Genomic DNA, 18,039 nt, shown 5'->3' with positions numbered 1-18,039 from the left:
TTCAAAGAGGTCCAAGAAGTCAAAACTATTTCACTAAGATGTTATTTGCCTCTTTTATCGTGTTGACATTTGCCCTGATGGTGCAAAACCAGTGGTAGGGAAGCTGCTGGCACCTTAGCAGGAATTAAAGCAATGGGACTAACCTGTGGTAGTTGTAATCACAGGCACTTGCAGTATAACAAGTTGCTTTTTTTAATTTTTGGCCACACCAAGCAGCATGTGAGATCTTAGTTCCTAGACCAGGGATCGAAGCCTTGACCCCTGCATTGGAAGGCAATCTTAACCACTGGACAGCTGGCGAAGACCCTTGAGATTCATTTTTAAATGTCCTTAATAAAGCAGTAAAAATTAATTTTCTTAAGTAACCCTTGAGAACATATCCTGCTAAAACCTATGTGAAGAGAAGGGCTGTACACAGAAAGCACTTGGCTACCTAATACAGTTGTCTGCAGAAAAAGCACCGTGTAACAGTGAACCACTCACTTTTTTTCATGGAGCACCACTTTTACTTGAAATAACAATAGACTAACAATGGTTATTAAGCTTCTCTGGTGGCTGAGAGGGTAAAGAATCTGCCTACAATGCAGGAGACCCAGGTTCAATCCCTAGGTCGGGAAGATCCCCTGAAGAAGGGAATGGCAACCTACTCCAGTCTTCTTGCCTGGAGAATCCCATGGACAGAGGAGCCTGGCAGGCTACAGTCCATGGGGTTGCAAAGAGTCAGACATAACTGAGTAACTAACACTTTCAGTTTTCAACCATGGTTATTAAAGATTGAGTGTCTGATAGACATTTTCTCAAAAGAGAACAAAACCAGCCAGATACTTCAAAAAAAACTAATAGCTTGTTGCCAATGACTGAATTTTAAGCTTTTAAGTAAAAATCAGAACTTCAGAAGACTTATCTACCACCTAGAGCTTCGACAGTTTCCCAATACTTCAGGATCAAAATGCAAGACAGACCAATGGATTTTAATAAGAAAGAACAAAAAATATTTACTGGTATAATTTCAGGTTCCACAATGCAACTAACCTTTAAAAAATTCCACTTGCAGAGTTTTAGTACAGGAACAAAAATACCCATAATCATGTAAAAAGACTATTAAAATACTCCTTTCTTTTTCTAAGAGTTTATCTATGTGAAGCTAGATTTTCTTCATATATTTCAATCAGAACAATATACTGCAACAAATTGAATGTTTAAGTAGTTATGAGTGTCCAGCTGTCTATTAGGGCAAACATTAAAGAAATCTGCAAATGTTTAAAGCAATTCCACTTTTCTAATTTTTATTTTGGCTTTGGATGAGTTTGTTACAAAAATCTATTGTTATGTTTATTATACTAACATGTTACAATATACACACTATGCATTATTCATTTAAAGTAATATAAAACAGTATTCAGTTGATTTCTAATACAGTGTGTGCATGCTCAGTCCATTTGAGACTCTAAGAACTGTAACCCACCAGGCTCCTCTGTCCATGGGATTTCCCAGGCAAGAATACTGGAGTGGGTTGCCAATTCCTTCAGCAGTGGATCTTCCCACCCAGGGATGGAACAGGCATCTCCCGCATTGCAGGCAGATTCTTTATTGCTGAGCCACCTGGGGAAGCCCTCTACACAGTATGTTTCAAGAAAAAAAATAAAAGCTCTTTGAGGAGCCTGTTTTTAAGTATCAAAGAATCAAAACCAAAAAGTCTGAGGACCATTAGAATGAAGAATAAAGCCAAAGATGAGCCTCTCTCCTCCTCAGTCACTTCTTATTTGCAAAGATAACCAATCTTTTTGGTGGGTAAGCTTCTAGCCCTTTTCATGTGTTTTCATGCAAATGTGCCTATGAAAGTTCCACCCCTCCACTGCCAAACATCTATCTTTTAAGAGCTATACCATACATGCTTTTCAATTTGTTCACATGTCAGCATATTTAAATTTATATCACTCTTCGTAAATGCTAAGAAATATACCACAGTATAATTTGTTAGAGTATGGTACATTTTCTTTGAGTAGACATTTCCAATTTTCTATTAAACAATACTGGGGAGGGAAAAAAATGTCTTTTTAACAAAGACCTAACAGTTAAATGGCACCCCACTCCAGTACTCTTGCCTGGAAAATCCCATGGACGGAGGAGCCTGGTAGGCTGCAGTCCATGGGGTCGCTAAGAGTCAGACACGACTGAGCGACTTCACTTTCACTTTTCACTTTCATGCACTGGAGAAGGAAATGGCAACCCACTCCAGTGTTCTTGCCTGGAGAATCCCAGGGACGGGGGTCACACAGAGTCGGACACGACTGAAGCGACTTAGCAGCAGCAGCAGTTAAAAACTGTTTAACATTACTTCAAAGTGCTTTGAAGAAAGAAAAGCAGTTCTTGGTTCTCGTCCTCCTTTTCAAAAACCTAAAGCTCGAAAATGAGTAAATGCAAAACATCCCAGACGGCCAAATTAAGGCTAAGAATCTTCTCTGCTTGGAAAGTAGACAATAGTGGAAGTTTCAGATTATCTGATAATACCTATTAAAATGTAATAAGTAAAATAATAAAACCTGAAAGTCTATCTGCACATACTTTGGACTTCTACCCAAAGACCTTCTTCCCAAGTCCTGCCTAGCGATTTGAGCTCCTTTACAATACTGTTCATTACAACTATATTTACAGACCACACAACTATGAAGACTAGGTTGTATCCCACAATACCTGAAGGATAGTCACATTTCAGTTCTAACAGATACTCCCAAATAGCATGCCAAGAAGTCTTTGCTGTATGAATGCCCATATCTACACACGCTTGCCAATACCAGTTATTATTAATCTTGTTCATTTTTCCTAACTTGATGGGGGAAAATGGCATTACAACTGGCACTTCCCTAATGATGAGCAAGAGAGGATATCTTTTCCTAAGTAGATGAGCCTTTCAGGTATCCCTTTCTGAACTGCTGCTTATCCTGTATACATTTTTGTCATATGTTGCCTACCTTTTTCAAATTAACAGGAGTTTATCTCCTGGCCTTTTTAAAAAATAGGATCTCTCTTAAGATAATTTCCTAACTAAAACATCTTAGGGATTCCAAGACATACACATCTAGACCTAAAGTACAAACTCTTAACATCCACAATGCATTACTCATACTCTACAAAGAAGTGTCAAACATTTCCATATATCGGTAGGAAAGTATGGGATTATACAGAAATAGATACACTCATCTCTTATTTTCAATCACCACTTATAAATACACAAGCTTACTAATATGAAACAATACTACTTGTGTCAGATACTCCATGAAGTCCTTCCCAAACATTATGATTTAATTCCCAACAACCTTGTGCAATAAGGTTTATTGCTATTTACAGATAAACTTGTACAGTAAGCTTATTGCCCCTATTTACAGATAAAAAGGCAGGAGGAGAAGTGGACGACAGAGGATGAGATGGTTGGATGGCATCACCAACTTGATGGACATAAATTTGAGCAAGCTCGGGGAGATGGTGATAGACAAGGAAGCCTGGCGTGCTGCAGTCCATGGGGTCGCCAAAAACTGGACACAAGTGAGTGACTGGACTGAACAGATAAACTGAGAAGTCCAGAGTAGCATCAGTTTGCCAGGGAACACAGAGCTGAGCAAGGATTCTAACTGATGTTTGTCTGATTCCAAGCAAGAGATCACTGATCCTCCCAACAGTGTGCACTGCTGCCTCTAATTCTGCTCAGTTAATAGCACATGCACATTGAAGGGTCTCATTTTTCTCCAAAAGGTCTCATTTTTCTCCAAAGGTTCATTACATCATTTGAGATGTCATAATAAAAATCAAATACTAGGTGCTTTAATCATCACTGATTAAAACTATGACTATCATGTGCTAAGTCTCTTCAGTCATATCTGACTCTTTGTGACCCCATGGACTGGAGCCCGCCAGGCTCCTCTGTCCATGGGACTCTCCAGGCAAAAATACCAGAGTGAGTTGCCATGCCCTCTTCGAGGGGAATCTTCCTGACCTGGGGATCAAATCCACATTTCCTGCATTGAGGCAGGTTCTTCACTCAACCTTAAAAAAAAAAAGCAGCTAAGGCTCAGTCAGCCTTACTATAGCATTCTTAGTCCTCTCACGATTTACCCAAATCCCAGTTGGAGGGCTGGGAACAGCTCCACGCCCATGGAATGATTTGGAGAACAGCTGTTTCCAGGAAGCACTTATAAAGTAAAAGCAGTTGAACATAATCTCTGGTGAGCAGATCCCAAAATTAACCCCAAGCATCAAGTCTTGCATGAGATGATCCCAAATAACCATCTGCTAACCGACATAAACTGAAGTGAGTGAGCCCCTAAGTTAAACACACAAAGAATCAGAACTCCTGAAGCACACCGGCTGCTCTCGCTGCCCCTCTGGGCTCAGCCTTCACCAACATCCTGCCTCACACTCGGGTCTCTCTAATTCCAAACAGCTTGCCATGCCCCCACACACACCAGGGTATTTCGCACCTCCATGCCTTGGCTTCTGTTTCCCTTCTGCTCTGCCATCCCCACCGCACACAGCTTCAATTGCCTTCACGTGTCTTGCTCTCTGAACCTCTCTCTGGCTGGCTGTACCAGCACTCAGCTAAGGCCAACGACCCTCCTATGTTTCTGGGGTATCCCATACATACCCTATGGTGTATTTACAATTTCTCTACCTGTAGAGATATTAATCCACCTCTGGGATCATTGGCACAGTAAGCCACTGTTAGTGTTAAGACAAAAATATCACTGAGGAATTGAAGCAGAACAAAGTGCAAGTCACTATACTCCATATACTTTTCTTCAGAAAAAGAAATGTGTTCTTCTTTCTAGCCCCTGAAATCTAGCATGGAGCTGTCTACCAGCACAGGTGCTCCATCTATGCTAGTTAAATTAAGAATTTTTATTAAGCCGTAAGGAATGAATCCATTTCTGAAACTCAAAAAACTGCAGCAATAGGTAAACTACAGACCACAAAATAGAGAAATTAAAATGTTCAACCTCACTTATCTCTCCAAAGAAAAGCAAGAGCTTCTCCATTTTTGTAAGAACAGCTGACTTTTTTAAAAAAATCAGCATTTGGGGATCACCAGAAAAAACTCAGTCACAGCTCCAACAGTTTTAACATTGTCATAGGTTCTTTTAAATAAGCTCTCCAGTACTCACCTGGCTAGCTCAAGTGGTAAGAGGAGTAAAACTTTGTTTTGAAAACTAATTTTCAATCAAATTTCTCCTCAAAATATTACTTAGTAAAGCTCCGACTGCAAAAAGATATTGTTAAGTTTCTGGGGTAAGATCCAAAATTAAAGTTGCTAAAAGAACATAAACCCCAGGTAATCAAACTCTAAGTTAGCAGATTTGGGGCTTCAGGGCACGGGGGACGGGCGGAGGAAGCATGCCAGTCAGCATGTGGGATCTTAGTTCCTTGACCAGGGACTGAATCCACGCCCCCTGCATCCTAAGCATGGAGTCTTAACCACTGGACCGCAAGGGAAGTTCCAGTTCTCAGAATTTAATCTTTATAGCTCTGACTTAATTTTTACATGCAAGGGACACAAATGAATCAGGACCTAAACTTGTCAGAGTCAGCACAACATCCATGTAGAAAGAATAAGGCTGTTCCTAAAATGACACAGCCCTCCATGCTTGAGCTCTAACCAATAGTCTCTCTACCCAACTCATTTCGAACAGCTCCTTGGTTGTCAAATTATGACTAACCGTATCAATCAGTAAATTTAGTGTTTTGAATTTTTTAACTGGAGGATAATTGCTTTACAATGTTGTGGTGGTTTCTGCTGTACAGTAACGTGAATCAGTCATAAACATATGTCCCCTCCCTTACGCCCCCTCATCCGGACCATCTAGGTCATCAAAAAGCACCCAGCTGAGCACCCTGTGTTATACAGCAACTTCCCACTATTTTACTTCATAACATATAGACGTCAATGCTTCTCTCTCAATTTGTTCCACTCTCTGTCCCCATGTCCACAAATCCATTCTGTACATCTTTATCTCTATTCCATTTTTCTAGATTCCATATATATGCGTTACTCTACATGACAAATTTAGTGTTTTCAGTACAGTACTTCCAAATTTAAATGTGCATGTCTTTTGACAGCAATTTCCAGTCTAAGAATTTACCTTATAAAAATATTCAAGTAAAAAAAATATATATATTCAAGTAAAAAGAATATCCAAGAGTCCTATGACATACATACACTCATGGTCAACTGAAATCACTATGAAAAGAACATTTAATTTGTTGCACTCCTATGCAAAATGATGCAACTGCTAGTTTAAGGAGAGTTAACTATTTGTACCTACACTGAAGTTTCTTAAGGATACATTACTTAGTAAAAGAAAAAAAAAAAAAAAAAACAGTATAATTGGATTACTAAAAAGTGTTTTGTGGATACATGCATAGGAGAATTTCTGAAAAATAATATACTAAGTTACCAAATGTAAGACCTGGGAAATGCATGGGAATGGGGAAGATTAAAGAAAAAGTATTTTCACATTTTCATAATTCATACATTTCAAATTAATTGAAATGTACACATTTGTAAGAATTTATCAAGATGTTTATTTAATATCTATATACTCTATTGTTCCTAGGTTATACCTTTTTAAAAAAAGTAATTCACGCTCAATGAACATAAAAACACAAAAGACACCACCCAAAGATTTCTACTTTCATGAGCACTCATCCCAGAACAGAAGGAAAAATTTTTTTATTTCTGTTATTACCACCAAATAATATACATCCAGCCTTCACATTTCAACATCAAGGGGAAACACAACAGCTGATATGGGAGTGATTACTGGGTGATGCTTTATACACCTCCCCAGGGCTCTATAAGGCTTCTTTTCCACACTAACCTCCCAGATTTGATTTCCTCATCCTTAGACATTTAACATCATGAATTCAAAAAGCAGAGATGGGATTCAAACTCAGATGTAACATTCTTCTGGCTACACCCTTCTATTCAACAAGATATGAGGCAGGCATCAGGACTCTACATCAAGAGGTTTCAGCATGACTTCTCCCTCCTACTCTTTCTTAATCTTTAATATTCTAAGTTTAAGAGACGTTTCCCCCAAGGCAGGATCCTTCTAAACTTGGTGACAAACTGGGACAACCAGGCGCCATGCACTCCACCCAGGACACCTCTACATCCTTGTCATCTGGAACACGTGCTGTGAGCCACGACCACCTGCCTGGGACAAAGCCACAGCACCGACCTCTTCACGCCCTCTGTTCCACTCTCTTATCTCCTTAGGCCCCCTCCAACTTCCATGCCGTTCATTTATACTAACATGAAGCTGCTTTAAAAAAAAAAAAAAAGTTTCACGGAAAAAGTAGTCTCATTTTCTATCTTAAAACAGGATGTCCGGATATTTTTACTCTGTAGTAAGCCCGGATCCAGACTAGCTGTATCTGTCCTTTTCCAAGACAATAAAATCAACCCTTCGAAGGAGCCAAACAAGATTTCTTTTTTCTTCAGAGACACCAAGAAACAGTGTCTGCTCTGACTTGCCACTACAAACATGATCAGGCTGCTGTGTAAGCTACTTTTGAGGATTTGACAACTTTAAACGGGAGGAATGAAGACAGGGTAGAGTCACAGTTTGGAAATGGGTTCCACTAATCAGTGTCCTGGGCAAGTCACTTCTTCTCCCAGGACTTATGGCAAATAGCACTGGGGGCGGGGGGACCCTATTGTGCTATTTCATTTTTATTAGTTTTCCTCTCTTAAAACAGTAGGCGTTTAACACATTCTGAAAGCAGTATTCTATAATCAAAGGACTTGCATAGACAAAGAAAGTCTTCAGAAGAGTTATTCACACCAAGCCACCTGTCTCAAAACCAACTACTCTAACACATCACCTTGTTTCGGGGACTTCTGTGGCCAAAGACGGAATTCATAATTTGAGGAGGCGGCTACTTTACCAAGGACCAGATTTTTTAATACGCAAAAATGAGGGAATTTAGGGTACTTCAAGGGTTTCTTACATTTCTTACAACTTCATTGTTATGAATAAAATACATGGAATGTTTTACTTATTCTAGTATACTAAAATGACAAAGTGAAATATTTTAAACCTAGCCCATAATATTTATAAATATTGTGACCATTAGTTTCCAACATTGTCTTTAATCAAGTATTTAGACAAGCACATGAAGCACTGGACTTTGTCTGCACTGTTTTGGAACCAAATGTGTACTAATAAAAAGCAGAAGGGGTTGTCTTTGAGAAGGCGAGCTCACAGTCACCCAAAGTGTCAAAACAGATGCCATAGGGTAGGTCAACTGTCTTCAACGTCTTGTCCACTGAGCAAGAAGAGGATCTACTAAATGTACGAGCCTCTTCCATCTCTAGCAACTTATAAACAGAATATGCTTCTAGATGTTTCCAGAACATTAAAAAAAAAATGAAAAAAGAGCCTAATACATGAATTCTGGAAGAGAGGCTGTATTTCAGGTTGCTCCAAAATTCATAAATCACTCTACATTTATTCACAGCACAGCCAGAAGGCTGAGACTTAACACCGCCCTCAGTCACTTACTCATCCATCTAAAGCACACTCGCTCAGAGATAGTCTACACAGTGGATTAAACTCTCCTCCACAGGCTTTCCTCACTTCTCTCAGAAACAGTTTACTGTGCTTGATTTCCACTAATCACTGGCCTCCTTCACTCTTCTCTGCTAGCCCCTCTTTTCAAGAGTTCCACACTTATTTCTTTGATGACCTTGTCCAATTCCGTGACTTCAATATCATAAGCTAACAAAGCCTCTAATTTTTCACCAGTACTTCCCACCTTCTCTTGGGCTCCAGACCAATATATCCAACTATTAATATCTACTCAACTTCATCATTTCAAATTTCTAATGAGAATTAGAAACATAATATGCCAAAAAGTAAAGCTCCTAATTTCCACCCAAGAACCTATTTGTCACACAATACCCTCTATTTGGGTAAATGGCACCCCCCTTCCACCCAATTGTTCTGGCCAAAAAACCTTGTCATCCTTCTCTCTTCAAACACCCCTCATTTAACCCGTCAGTAAATCCTACTAGCTGTTCCCTAGAAATAAGCCGAGACTGACCACTATTCATCACCTCTGAGCTAACACGATCCTCTCTTGCTAAGACATTACAAGTCAATTGGCTCCCCATTCCTAGAGCTAAATACAATTTTCAGATATTTTACGCTCTAAGCATTTTCAAGCCAAAATGTACGTGGGATGCTTGTGGATCCTTCAACTTGTAGAAGAACTACACAGATTGCAACCACCAATTCCTCCTCTCTGAACATGCATGCGACTCTACCATTAACTTCTTTCCACATTCCCCTGGAACCTGTGCTGGCCTCATGGCCTGCCTTAATCAACAGAATGAAATTAAAAGCAATAAAGTACCAATTCTGCACCTAGCCTTCAAAAGGCCCAGCAGTTTCTGCTTTCACTAGGGGTAACCAGCCAGGGGCCACTATTGAGTAACAAGATACCATATGGTGAAAGATGACCTGGACAAGTACCAAGAGGCCAGACATGTGAGTGGAGTCTTCTTGGACCTTTTAGCCCAGCTTAGTAAATGACCCAAAATGATACCAAGTGGAACAGAACTAACCACCTAGCAGACCCATATGATCACAGAGAAGCACAATAAAATACCCTGAAAACTGGTGGCTCAAGACAACAGCAACTTACTCTTCTCCAGGGGATCTTCCTGACCCAGGGATCTAACTCACATCTCTCGTGTCTCCTGAACTGGGGCAAGCGGTTTCTTAGACTTACACTAGATTCCTCAAATAATACGTCTCTAATTTCAAACTATTTCTTAAGCAAGTTAAATAGTCTCGCATAATTCTCTAAAACACATAATTTATGTACTATAGATTCCCCTTCAGGGCAACAAAATTCACATACTATATTGGTATTTTAACTGTGTGTATTTACCAATACTGAACACTTACCAAACAGCAATTTTGGACCATGATAAAATACACAGTTTTAATATAGCGCTGAAAACTATGTTTGCAACCAGCTTCCAAACAAAACTCCACAGTCAAAGCCCACTAGTAAACATCAGATTTATGAGGCAGACATCCTAACTAAAAATGCCAATTCTATCCCTTGGTCATTGCTCCCACACTGCCACCCTCCTGTCTTATGACTCTACAAGCCTGAATCAGAAGCAACAGCTGATAAAGGAACCTCCACTAAAAATAGTAGATTCTCTTTCCTCCCAGACCAAACCAACTAACTACCAGTGTTCCTGAACGGATAATTCACACTTATCAAAATTACTGCTGGAATAGTTGCTGTCCGAATGCTGTTAAAGAATGTTAAAATGGAGCTGCTTCAAAATATACATCAAGGTGGCTCAACAGCTTCACTTTAATATGGAATCCCAGACCTACAACAACACATGAACTGCAGTGGTGTGACTCACGAAAGCCTTTCAAAGTAGGATGAAGATTGTGTCCCTCGTGCTGACTGCCCAAATGAGGTACAGGTGCAAAAGCAACTAAGCTGCCATACTACAGGAAAGAAACCCAAGCCCCTTACAGGGGAAGCCCATCTCTCTGTGATTCCAAAAGACACCTTTAAATCTTAGCTGGTAAGTCACTCATTTCAAGCAGAACTCAAAACTCTGAACAAAGCATGCCCCTTGTTAGTTTATTATAATGGCGTTTGGCATGAACAGAGAATGTAAGTCATCCCACAAATCAAAAGGAAGCCAGAAACAGAAGCCAAGATTCTCAGTTCCCACTGGCTCCAGGCACATGTCATGTTTTCATAACGTCTTCCTTGTTATCACGGACAGACACACAGAAGCTACTTATCAAAATTTTTTTTAAAAATCTAATAAAGTGAGAAAGAAAAGCAAGAAATCTTCCTAATATTCTCAAACTGTACTGAGAAAACAACATGAAATCAAGAAAAATCTCATTGGCTACAACCACTTAAGCAGTCATGCATTACTGATCTTAAACCCTGCATTGCAAAGATAACCTTTACCAGCCACAAAAGTTTCCTAACATTCAGAACCTTACGTCTACGAATGTGTGAGAAATTTCCCTAATGCACAAGATTCACCTGGACCACCACTGATAACCCAGGAGCATTCCTGTTAAAACACCTTGGGGCATATCCTGTTAAAATATTTCCCATTAAAAACGGCTTTTAATGTCCTGAGACACCAGGGTCTTATGCCCTGGTTAACTGGCATATGGCTACTCCTGGCACCATCCTCATCTATACTTAACCACTTTTATATAAAATGCAGCACTAGCTTTTACGTAGCCATTTAAAGTAAGATATATTTAAAACCCCAGTAACTTTTATACATGCTCTATCCCATTTATATGCTAAACACAAGATTCTAATATTGAAATAAGTTATCCATTTAATTTCCTTTCTTTAAAAATTATTGCAAGGAAGCAAAAAACAAAGATACTTGAGCTTAGGCACCACCGTTTATTTTAAAAGATCCTTCCTGGAAAAATATTAACTATAATATCCCACTATGTTTTCTTTTTTATTCAAATGTTTTTGGCTACATACAATTCTAATCAAGGTTAACAGCTAAAGCATGAGGAAGTTTAAGCTAGAAAAAGTTGGAAAATGTGACAATTTTCGTAATTTAAAAGTAGTGGAAACAAACCACCATCCTCTAAGTTCCCCAGTGTCAGCGACTTTCTTGTTCCCTCTCCCATGCCCAACAGCCCACAACATAACAAAAGGAAATCAGTGCTATTTACATAAATATATAGGGGCACATACAAGGTCCCACAAGACACCAGTGACTCTTCCAACCCAAAGTCAGCTATGGCCTTCCGAAGCCACGACAATTTTCACACCCACCTTTTCCCCCAGGGGTAGGGAGGGAAATTTTTTTAAAGTTTATACCTCCAGAGTGAAGCCAAGTCATCCTGTGTTGTATCTGTCACATTTGGAACAAAAAGTGCAATACTATCACAGGTACTCTATGCAATGTTCTCTTCATTCTGAATGCAGAGGATCTCAAACTGAAGCACTGCTATAATCTCCCCCAACTGAGGGGTATCTGAATCCAGAAAAGCAACATTCCTTCCACATTCCCTTGAGACTTCAGTAATCAGGAACTAAGCTTGGTCTGAACCAAACTCTGCAAGGCCCCTTCCAGCAAGGGTCCGCCCACCTCTGCTCCCCGTCAGAATTTTGGCCAGCCTACCACGCGTCACATCACATCACCCATTGGCCTGCTCCCCTATTTAGCTGGTACAAGCCCATTCATCCATCTCAGAGTGCTGCCATAAGCATTCTTCAGCCTAGGGCTCCCAACATGCCTTGCACAGCAGGTATAAAGGTCACTGTTGCACATGTGGGTGTGCCTGCCTCAGATGCCCACATGATGGGATGGAATGCAATGACTGCTAAGCACAAAGAACTCCACCCAGAAGTCCAGCAGGCTCACCAGCAAGGACTGGGCTTCAGTATTCAAGTCACTCTCATCAATACCACCTGACCACCCTCTAGGTGCTGGATATGTGGATCACCAAGGTGCCTTCTCTGCTCTCTCCCAAAGCCTATTGAGACAGTAGAACAGTCCAGATAAGGAAAACTGCAAAACCGTTTCAAGGGTCAGTTAAATCCAAATTGTAATAGAGGTTTCCAGCAAATCTCCCTGGGCAGAAAAATCAAGCTCCATTATTGGTTTTAACCACTTCAATACAAGCAAAGGGCTTCCTTGACGGCTCTCTTAATAAATCAGTAAAAAAAAAAAAAGTTGTCTCTAATGTACTCACTCCTATTTACTTTGCTAGTAACGCTGTATGGTTCAAAATCCTGAACATTTCAATGACTAACGAAAATCAGCTATAAAATTTAATCTACCAAGTTCATCAGTGGAAGCTTCTCCAGTTTAATACTTGCTGCCACTAGTAACATTTTACTTTATGTGCTTTCTTCAATAGTTACTTGTTACTTTATGACAAAGAGGCTGCCAAGTATGTTTTTAGGTTGGGCAAAAGCCTTTAAGAATAAAAGCAGTCTATTACCAATGTTTTTAATTCCCTACACATGAGGAACAAACTCACACAAGGTTAGAGAAGAAAAATCAGGAGATTAAGACAAACTAATTGCATTCACAGGCAGGTCAATACATTTAAAGTTTAAATTTAGCAACTCCTGAATGTTAAAATGTCAGTTCTTCAACACAACTATTTGCCTATTTCTTATTCAACAGTTGAAGAAAATTAATAAGACACAGCGGCTAAACAAAAACCAATTAGAATTCACAGAATATGCTTACATTTTTTTCCAGTAAGGAAACAATTCAGACTATCTCTTTTAATTTTTCAACTGATATTAAACTGAGATCAATTTAGAGTTTTCACTACACACTGTATTGTTTTAGATGCTTTCAAAATTCCATTCTGCTATATAAAATACTTTGACCACTACCAAAATTCCCAGCTAGAACTAAATCACTTCCCAACTAATCCTAATGAAAATTAAGTATAGTACATGAAGATAAACCCACAAGAATCCCACAAGCTCGTGAACAAAAACACAGTTGGTGGAAATTATTTACCTGGAAGAAAACTCCATCTACAAACAGGCTTAAGATTGACCTATTGGGTAGCCAATTCTCCAAGTCAAGCACCAGGGAAATGCATATCAAACCCTTTCAGCCCTCCAGCATACACACTCGCACCAATACCTAACCAGATGCTGCTCCCCCTCCGGCTGCTCTAGTTGAAATTAACTTCCAGTTTTCCGCTGGGTCACGGGTTGGGAGTGGGGGATGGGGGAAGGCAGAAACCCTAACCCCACTGGACAGAAGCCAGCAAGGCACAGGCCAACCCCAGTACCCACGGGGAGGAAGCAGGGCCTTTCCAACCGGAGTTAGAGAGCCGGGATCTGGCCTGCTCGGGAGAAAGGAGCCATTTCTCCAAAATAGTCCAGGGATTAAAAGTCTCCAAACGCTTTGTAAACTGACACACTACACATGCTTTCCAAAAAGTGCAACCCCCGCCCCCCCCACCCCGCCTTGTTGAGGAAGCAAAAATCTTCAACCTTCTCCATCTCTTGGTGGTTTATCTACAAGCCAAATATTTTTAAAATTGAGGAGCAGGGTAGGGGGGAGGCCGGGAGACAAAGGCGGGTTTGCAGAAAACCGTCTTAGTCTGCAGGAACTGAAAGGCGCTTTGGGGCAGGAGAAACCCAGGCGTTCCCTCACGGGGAGCTCCCAGGGTAAAGGCAAATTCCTCTCCCCTCAGATGCGCGGACGGCCCCCCAAGACTCTTGCCCGCCACCGTGGGACAGAGAAGGGAAAGGCACGCCACACCCGCGCGCGGCCGCTGCTGCTTTCGCCTCTCCTATGGTTTAAGGGGGGAGGGGGCGGTCACCCACTGCTTCCCAATTCCCACGGATGCCCAGAAACTGCCCTCGGGGACTCTTGATTTCCTGTTGCACCAACCTGACCTGTTCTCTGCCGGAGAACATTTAACCGAAAGAGCTTCCTTAAGCGACTTTATATACCAGTATAAACAATCCGGTGGCAGGGCCACAGACGAGCTGTCTATTCCTACAGAGCAGTGTGCACACACACACACCTGCCAGAAACATAAATGCAAAAGAAAACGAGAAACGCCAAGCCACACAGCAACCCCAATAAGTGGAAAAGTTGTTTTCAGCTGTGTTCTCTCCTCCCAATGGCCGAGAAGGGAATCAATGAGGACATGCTAAGCAAGCTCACCTCTGCCTTTTGGGGACCGAGTGCTCAACTTCTATGAGTTTTCCGTGCAGTTCCACTTTACCTGCGGACACACAAGAGGTGCAGGACAGTTGGCCGAGTTGAGCGGCTCTCTGGGCCTTCTCAGACCCCGAGCGGCTCGAGGCCGAGACAGAAAGCGTCCCCGCGCGGGTGGGAAAAGAGGAATCAATGGGCAGAGGTCGGTAACACTCTCCCCGCCCCCCTCGGCCTTCCCCGCCCACGTCCCCCGAGACCCTAGCAGACAAACTCGGGGCAAAGGGCTGCGTGGGCTTTCCTCAGCTGGGGGCGCCTAGGCCCTTCTCCCGGGGGTTTCGGCCCAGGCCCGCCGGGAACGGGCAGAGAGTGGCGGGAAAGGCTTAAGGACCGCCGGGCAGGCGCCGAGAGAGCGAACGTCCAGAGGCGCAGCTGGGCACCAGCGGAACCACGCGCGAGGGACGGCGTCCGCCACCCCGAAAGGCACGCGGCTCTGAGCGGGACCCAAGCGCATCCTTCCCCCGCGCGCGCCCGACCAGCCCGGAGGCCGCGGCCCGAAACCCGGCCTCGCATGGGGACGGGCTCCCAGGCGACCCCTGGTCGCCCGCGCCCACCTCCCCTGTAGCTCGTCAGACCCGGGAAGATGGAGCCCAGAACCCGGGGGTTGCCCTCGCCCGCCTCCCCGCAGGGTCGAGGGGAGCGCGGGGCCGCCCGTGCGCGGCACCAGCCCCGCGGCCTCGCTAGGCAGCGAGGTCCAGGCCACTTTGGAGTTCTCCCTCGGCCCAGCTCTGGGGGCGAGAGAGGAGGCAGCGAGTCCACCGCCAGAACCCCCCCGCCCCATACACACACACACACACACACAGAGGGTAAGAAAGGAACGAGAATCGGGCGTTCGTTCCCGGCCCCCAAGGCCCGGCGTGCCGGAGCCTGGAGCACGCGCCTGGGCCCGGGCGGCGCGCGGGGCGAGCTTCCCCCCTCCCCGCTCCAGCACCCCAACCCCGGTCCCCGGCGCCGCACGGTGCCCCCGCTCCCCAAGCCCGAGCCGGGGTTTTCTGGACAGCGCGCTCGCCCTCCGCCCGCAGATCCGGGAGGGGGAGGGGAGCCGCGGGGCCGGGTAGGCGCCCCGACTGGGGGAAGGGCCCCGACCCGCGCGTGCGGGCGCCCGGGCCTCGGCTGCTCTCCACAGGCGCACCCGCACCCGCCCAGGCCGGGGCCCGGTGCGGACAGTACGGTGTGGGCTGCCGCGGGCCCGACCCCGGCAGGCCCGGCCCGGGGCCCACCTGAAAGCGCCTCGATGGCCTTGAGGGCCCAGCTGTCGTCCGGACAGTCCACGAACGCGTAGCCCGTCTTCACCAGGAAGGGTCCCGACACCGGGATCTTGGCGTCCTTGAAGACACTTTCTAGGTCCGAGGGGACGGCGTTCTCGCTGAGGTTTCCGATATACAGTTTGTTCATTGTGAAGAGTGGTTGTTGCTTTTAAGAAAAAAAAATTAGGAGAAAAACGAAAAATTAAAACCACCCACAGCGATGGATGGATCCGGCGAGTTCCCCTCCTCTTCTCGCCGTTAAAATACACAAACACAGTAAGAACCAAGGACAGGAACGAGAAGCGAAAAAAATCAGATCCGAGGGTTCCTGTTTTTTCCTTTTCTAGGTATTAAAAGAAAAAAGAAAAACCCTAGCGACAACCCAAACGCATCCAAGAGTCTTCCTAACTCGGAGGAGGAGGCGGGATTAGCGAGAAAAAGGAGGAGAGGAAGGAGGGGGGAAACTACTTTTTGTCTTTTCCTCCCCAAACCCTCTGGCATCGACCGACGGACTGTGAAAATATCACACTACGAGAGGGCAAGCGCCGCCTCCCCATAAAAAAAAAAAAACCCAGAAGGGTGACTGGCAGGAGGGAGGGGAGAAGGGGTGGAGGGGAGGAAGGCGCAGGAGGCGGAAAAAATCCGCTCCGAGTGTCCGGCTTTTTGAATGAGCCACGTGTTCAAACTACAAATCAACGTCTCACGTGAGGAATCCCAGCGCCTCAATTTCAGTGGGTTTCGCAGGGAAAAAAAAAAAAAAGAGCTAGCAAGAGGAGGAAGAGGGGGAGGGGTAACGAGATTGAGCGAAGGACCCTGCGCAGGGGCGGAGAAAGAGGGGCGGAAAATGCTAAAGAAGCCGCAGCCGGGGTCGCGGAGGGAAGCGCGGCTAGGGGAGCTGATGGTCATCACAGAGTTTAGAAAGGGTTATCTGGCCGGGGCGGATCCTCCAGGAGGGTAAAGGAGGCGGGAGGAATATTGATTTTTTTTTTTTTTAATGTGATTGGAGTGGGGGTGCTAACTAGGCAATCCCTCAGCTCTATTTACCCGAGTTTTAAAGACTCGATTTTTAAAAATAGGCAATCAAACAAAGCCAAAGAGTCACAATTCCGAACTCGCCTTGTGGCTTCGATGACAGAAGTGTAACCTCGGCAAACCGCGAGCACCTTTCCAGGGGTTGGCGGGGACGGAAACGCAGCGAGGGGGTTGGGGGTGTGAGGGAGCCGGAGAGGCGGGCCGACGCGCCCCACCCTGTGCACCCTTTGCTGGCGCGGGCACCGGCAAAGTGGGGCGGCCCCGAGCCAGGCCGGTGGGGGGATGGGAGCCCGCGGCGTCCTGGGCGGGTGTCTGGGCGACACCTCCTCCGCCTCCGCCTGCGCTCGCGGTGGCTTTGGGCTTCGCGTTTGCTATTGGTTGCGCGATTCAGAAAAGGCTCCGGGATCAATGAGGCCGGGGGCGGGCTTGGCCACCGGTGGGGGAGGGGAGCGCAGGGGCCGAGGTTTCTGGCGTTGGGATGGGGGCGTCCCGGGCCTCGGAGGCCGGAGCAGAAAAGTCAAAGTGGGAAAAGTCGGTATTTAAACGGAAACCATTTCTTCCTGTAGTTTCCAGAGGAGGAGGAAGAGGAGGAGTGGGGTAGGCTGGTACTTTTATTTAAAGAATTTTAGTTGGAGAACTTGGGACACTTAAAACAGGAACACCGCTGTGCGTTACCCCTAAGTGGTAACTTGCACTTGAAAAATTGCTTGAGTCTCTTTCTGCTGCTTTTCTGCCTGCATTTGGCCATTATAACCGTTCATAATTTCCCTTGTATGTAACGAGCACAATGGTGGGCGGTGGGGGAGGGTCTGGGCCCGATGGAGCCTTACAGGGCCAACGAAATGAGGACTGGAGACGAGGAACACGGAAATGAGTGCTGGGTTTCTTTTCGAAATCGCCAAGAGTCGTTTATTTTGTCCTCCACTCAAAGGCTTCATTTGCACCAGGATTCTTGTGGTATATTTTTAA

At 44.4% G+C, this 18,039-nt stretch overlaps 1 protein-coding gene across 4 annotated transcripts in view; it reads right to left on the bottom strand.

The window, feature by feature from the left end:
- IGF2BP3 (insulin like growth factor 2 mRNA binding protein 3) overlaps nt 1–16,529 on the bottom strand; it is a 144,156-nt gene extending 127,627 nt beyond the window's left edge. For 3 of the 4 annotated variants that reach the window (XM_005901257.3, XM_070369729.1, XM_070369730.1), the window contains exons 1-2: nt 16,012–16,529; nt 14,741–14,801 (exon numbers count right to left, since the gene is read on the bottom strand). In XM_005901257.3, coding sequence (XP_005901319.1) covers nt 14,741–14,801; nt 16,012–16,186 — 236 coding nt within the window. In that variant the 5' untranslated portion in view covers nt 16,187–16,529. Of the gene's footprint in view, nt 1–13,573; nt 13,682–14,740; nt 14,802–16,011 lie in introns of those variants that run through there. The other variant, XM_070369731.1, reaches the window with a different exon arrangement.
- Nucleotides 16,530–18,039: the final 1,510 nt, after the last annotated feature.

Source organism: Bos mutus, chromosome 4, assembly GCF_027580195.1.
Source record: "Bos mutus isolate GX-2022 chromosome 4, NWIPB_WYAK_1.1, whole genome shotgun sequence".
NCBI lineage: Eukaryota > Metazoa > Chordata > Mammalia > Artiodactyla > Bovidae > Bos > Bos mutus.
Note: the sequence above shows the minus strand (reverse complement) of the source record. Positions and strands in the feature narration are given on the sequence as shown.